General features: G+C 48.3%; 1 protein-coding gene across 1 annotated transcript in view; it reads right to left on the bottom strand.

Moving 5' to 3' along the window:
• Positions 1-5,005: 5,005 nt before the first annotated feature.
• Positions 5,006-5,522, bottom strand: part of taf7 (TAF7 RNA polymerase II, TATA box binding protein (TBP)-associated factor) — a 10,076-nt gene continuing 9,559 nt past the window's right edge. The window contains exon 13 of the mRNA XM_062524941.1: positions 5,006-5,317. Within this exon, the coding sequence (XP_062380925.1) occupies positions 5,273-5,317 (45 nt within the window). The 3' untranslated portion in view covers positions 5,006-5,272. The remainder of the gene's footprint in view (positions 5,318-5,522) is intronic.

The following is a 5,522-nucleotide window of genomic DNA, read 5'->3' as shown; positions in this document are numbered from 1 at the left end:
TAGCGCACCCAGCGCAGGAAAGGCACCACTGGGTGGGTGGGTGGAAAAATGGAGGGAATGAGGAATGGGTGTTAGAGGAGGAAAAGAATGAGAGAAAGAGAGAGAGAGAGAATAGTGAATGACGACGATTGTCTCTTTGCTCGGGGAGTGCAATAGTGACTCCCAGTTGCGTCGCGCACAGAGACACTAAATCCCTGGAGGATTTGGTGTAAACGGAGTGAGCCCCTGTTGTGTTACACCGAGCGTTTGCTCAGCTTTTGAAGAAAATAAACAGATTTGTTTGCCTCTAAGCACTCGCATTGTTTACCTCCGCGATTTCCCTGACCTATGCAAAAGTCATCTTGACATTTTCCGTGATGCTGACGCATTTCGTGGAAGAATAAAAAGCTGTCAATGAAACTTCAGAAATATGTGGATGCGCCTCAATTTGCATTTGTGTGTGTGTGTGTGTCATTGTGTGTGTGAATCTTCTAATTCACAGTGCATAGGCTGCTGCAGACTTCAAACAGCACGAGATGGAGCTGAAATTATTCTGCCCGAGGTGCGGCAGTCCAATATGTAATATCGAGGTGAGGACACCATCCTGAACAACACCGCTCTCTCCACTGATGAGAAACTACGTTCACGCTGATTAAATTGATGTTGATGAGAATATGCACTCTGCAACTGCAATTGAGCCCTTCAGCCTATCACGATACACCATGTATGTCGACCTTCATCCGGTATACATCGATGCTGAGAATCAGACACAGTGGTGTTGGATATGATGAGAACTGGCCCTTGCGGGCACCCGTACTCGTACCTTTGTGCTTGTCCAGCAGCTCGGTGGTGTGCTCGATCACCTCGTAGTACTCCTCCAGCTCCAGCATGCACTGGCAGTAGTTGAGCACCAGGGGGATGATGAGTCTGCCCAGGTTGATGTAGTCTTCATGGCCAGGCATCTCCTGCAGACAACAAACACAATCATCTCAGATCAATGCTGCTTCAATAGATGGTGTAACATCTCAGCCTAGGATTCCTATAGGATAACTACAGACATCAATACGATGAATGACTACGTGCAGGATACGTGTGAGGCTGCTTTCAACAGGTGTCCTTGAAAAGTAAACTAGGCTACTGCACATATAGCATCACTGCAGGAAATGTCTCTCACTTTCTAATTAAAAAGGTAAGAGGAAAGCAGAGAATCACTTGTTCCATAGAAAAGTGGAAACATTGAATGGAATTGCATTAAAATGGTTCAGTCCCCATAACACAGTAATCTTAGATAACACCAGGTCTCTCCTCCATGTCAGCACGTCTCACCCTGGACTGGGCAGCGCGCATCATCACCACCGCCTCCTGGTAGCGCTTGGCGGCGTCGCGGTAGCGCCCCTGCTTGACCAGGGCGTTGCCTTTCGCGTGTAGCGAGGGCACCGCCTTGAGTTTCTCGTCCTTCTCCATCATCCAGGACTCCCGCTCGTACGACATCGGGTCACCCACCTGGAGAAGACGGGACAAGGGCGGGATAAAGACAGGCATCCACGGAGGAGGAGGTGGTGGTGCGGGGAGAGGGGAATTGTAGAAATCATCGATGGGAGTGGGACACTGTTACTTTTCCCACCCCCTCAGTACAGTGGTAATGTGTGGTTGCATAACACTCTGTTTGTTCTCAGGCTTGAGTGGTGTGTGAACAGTAGGCTGCACAGATCCACTGTTGTTCTGGGACTTGGCAAGCGGTTGGGTTGAGGGATGTTTAAAATGCTCATACGCAAAATGAGGTGGATGTATGTGTGTGTGTGTGTGTGTGTGTGTGTGTGTGTGTGTGTGTGTGTGTGTGTCACTCTCTGTGTGTGTGTGTGTGTGTGTTTAGGTATGGTTCTGGATAAGTGCCCACCGAGATGAGCTCCATGATGAAGATCAGCGGCTGGGGTTGTCTCATCAGCTCGTCCAGCTCCGGGTAGCCGGTGGAGTGGTAGTTGAACATGTTGCCCATACCACACATGTGCCTCTGGCCCTCCAGTGGGTCTTTGCCCTGGGCAATCAGGCGCATGCCCTTGGACACAATGGGGTACAGGCCTGTGTACTGAGAAAGAGAAAGAGAAAGAGAGAGTGCACAGAGACCAAAAGAAAGTAAGATACTTGTTCATTTGGCAGAAACAAAAAAAGAGCGCCTGTTTGTCGTTCCCCCCTTCTACTGCAACTTGACCTTACTAAGTGCAATCAATAGTCATTTGACTTGCAAATTCTTTCTCTCTTAAAACTTCTCGCTGTGAATAAAAAGAAATTGCAAAAACTAATCTAAAACATCTTTTGCCAGATTTGAAGAGATAGTGTAGGAGGCCACCAGAGGTTGGCTCATCTGCATGAGAATGAGAAGCGGAACTCCCTGCCATTCTGCCGACGCTAATTAGGATCTAAATTGGGCTCTCCGCGCTTCAGTGCGCGATTTACGCTGGGGTTCGTCAGCAGGGCTTGATTTGTTTGTGTGTGTGTCTGTGTGTCTGTGTGTGTGTGTGTGTGTGTGTGTGTGTGTGTGTGTGTGTGTGTGTGTGTGTGTGTGTGTGTGTCTGTGTCTGAGTGTGACAGACATTCTGAACTCTTGCACTCACAACGGCGTCGCACCAAAACTCGGCCACCTCTCCAATGCGCATGGACTTGAGCAGGTCCTCCCACACCTCCATTTTGAACATTTTCCCCACGAAGATCTCCATGGGACGCTTGGCCAGGCGACTGTCGTCAATCACTGTCCTCTCAAAGTCATCCAACAGTGTTTGGAAATGAAACACCAACTTCACGTGGGTACAAGGGAAACGAAAAACAAAAGAAATGGGGAAAATGAAAGGAAGGAGAAACAAACAAATAGTATTAAAGGGATAGTTCGGGTTTTAAGACACGAAGTTATATGGGTTCCCCGTCAGCAACGTTGTGCATCAGCAGTCAGCACTGACTTACCCCGCAACAGCGTCCTGTGAGCCGAGATCCAGCCGGTTTTTGATGCTGAAGAAAGTAGTCCGGCAAGTTTCTGGGGTCACGAAAGTAAAGTGTTTTTCTTCTCAAAACCATATGCGTTCAAAAGAGTGATATATTTGCACCACAAAAACGTTGTCCAGGAAAAATTCAAACCTCGTTATCACTTATTATTTTTCGCGATTCCTATCACTGCGCGCTACTGACAGCTGGACAACGTTTTTGTGGTGCAAATATATCACTCTGTTGAACGCATATGGTTTTGAGAAGAAAAACACTTTACTTTCGTGACCCCAGAAACTTGCTGAAGAAAATAGTCCGGCACCAAAAACGATCAAAAACCGGCTGGATCTCGGCTCACAGGACGCTGTCGGGGGGTAAGTCAGTGCTGATGCACAACGTTGCTGACAGGGAACCCATATAACTTCGTGTCTTAAAACCCGAACTATCCCTTTAAGAGAACAGCAAATATAGCACAGTTCCTAAACATCTAGAACTTTCCAATGTAACCAGTCTAAATGAGAGGACCGCCTGAATGCGTGTGTGGCCTGCCATCGGCATGTGTGCTAGTCCTTTTTACCCTTGTCCTTCTAACCTTCAGTGTCTAAGCAGTGGGGTGGCCACGATATTGCTTGTTCTATTCCCAGGTGGTGCGTCATTTTAATTTGGGTGTCTGTCTGTAATTGCGGGGGACGGGAAGTGCATCGTATGCACAGAGGGCGAACGGGCAGACAGAGGGCCCATATCGCAGGTGGTGAAACGGCGACTGGTTGGGAGGCTGGGCGACCAAGATTACTCTTGGCATCACCGTGGAAAATGTTTGTCATCATCCGCCGCGTCGCAGGCCATATGGCCGGACTGCGAAAAAGTCACCTAGCTGCAGCTCACAGCTAAAGCTTCCTGAGACTGTTGACGCAACGATGTCTGCCAATGTCCAGACCTTTATAGGTTAACCACCCCCCAGTCTTCCAATTTCAAGAGTCAGGCGCACGTTGGCTTATTTTCTCAAGACAAAACTTAATCGACCTTTGCGGGATAATAAAATTCAGGAATAAATAGAGACGCCAATAGACCTAAGCAAGGGAGACCTAAACTATCAGACAAGCATAACCTCCTGGCTCATAAAACTATTTACTGCCACTAAAACGTTTATTTAACTGGAAAACACATCCCCTCATCCAAAGCACAGCATGGCAGTGTGTGATTGTGTCCTACCTTAGTTCCTTGAGGGAATTGGGGCATGGGGCCAGTCCCCCCACTCAGGATCTTCTTCTTCACCCCATGGTGTTTGAGCATGTAGGTCTCCTCCATGTCCTGCCTTGGGAGGAGGAACGCTTCAGCCAAGCAGTAGCTTCTGTAAAGTTATAGCTCAGTTGTGTGTGTGTGTGTGTGTGTGTGTGTGCGTGCGTGTAGATGAGTGAGTCTGCCCCGGCACGCTCGATCTTAATCCCTCTCTGACTCCTTTTCAACTAAAAAAAGCCAATATATGTCTTTCTCCCGTTAGTGTTAATGAGTCTCTGTGTTGTGCATGTCTCTGCTGACGGTGCAGGGTGTCCGTGTGTGTCCGTGTGTGTGTGTGGTGAAATCGGTCCTCTGGTTACGGCAGAACCCAAGTTGTCCTGTGGGGCAGGTGCATCCCTCCTGCTCTCTGACAGATGGCTGGATTAGCCAGGTTGATGGCGGCCACTTTAATCTGCGTGAGCTAATCCCCCCGGCCTCCCCACCTGCTCCACTGCTCTAGAATCTTCTGCCGTAATCTCCTGTAACACCGAGGAGGCAGGAGAGCAACCAAGAGGCCCGGATGCAAGGGGCGGGCGGGGGATCCCACCCAGGTCAGGAAAGTTGGTTCTAGAAGGGGCGGCCATTCTTGGACACCACTGAGAAAGTGAAAGGTGTGATATGGGCCGAAGCAGGGAAAGGCTCATGAACTCCTCATTACCCATGTCAGGTTTCAAGGGATCAATACAGAACAGCAGTGAAACCAGACCGACGGCAATGCTCTCAATAACTCAACAGAGATATAAAACCTTGTAAAACAGAGGAGATACAATGCAAATTTATATTTTTAAAAATTATGATTTATTCAAATCATACATCAGTATTACTGTGTTGCATTCCAAATGACAACTGAACAACTATAAATGGGTCAATATTACAGGGGGGAAAAGAAAACAAACAAAAACAAAAAAACACATTTCTTGTGTACTATGCACCAACAACTTTCCACAGCAACAGAGAAAAGCAGTCATTTCATTTCTCAGCAGTGACAGTGGCACAGTCATGCCGGAGCTTCCATCCCTGACTCGGTGCTGCCACCTGCTGTTCACTTCTCCATCAGGGAGTCCAGCTGATCCTGAAGGGACGCCAGCTGTTGAGAGAAAGAGCAGAAAGAGAGAGAGAGAAAGAGAGAGAAAGAGAGAGAGAGAGGGAAGAGTGAGAAGAGAGGCCTGATGGATGACGACTGCGGGGGTGTAATTGTGATTTAAGTGGGTGATGATTAGCGCGTGCTCTGACACAGCCTCATCCTTTCTGCTAATAGAAAATAGCGGCTCGTTTTTGGGGGCCAGGGCGAC

This window comes from Sardina pilchardus, chromosome 21, assembly GCF_963854185.1.
Source record: "Sardina pilchardus chromosome 21, fSarPil1.1, whole genome shotgun sequence".
NCBI lineage: Eukaryota > Metazoa > Chordata > Actinopteri > Clupeiformes > Clupeidae > Sardina > Sardina pilchardus.
The sequence above is the reverse complement of the archived record's forward strand: the minus strand, read 5'-3'. Positions and strand labels throughout refer to the sequence as shown.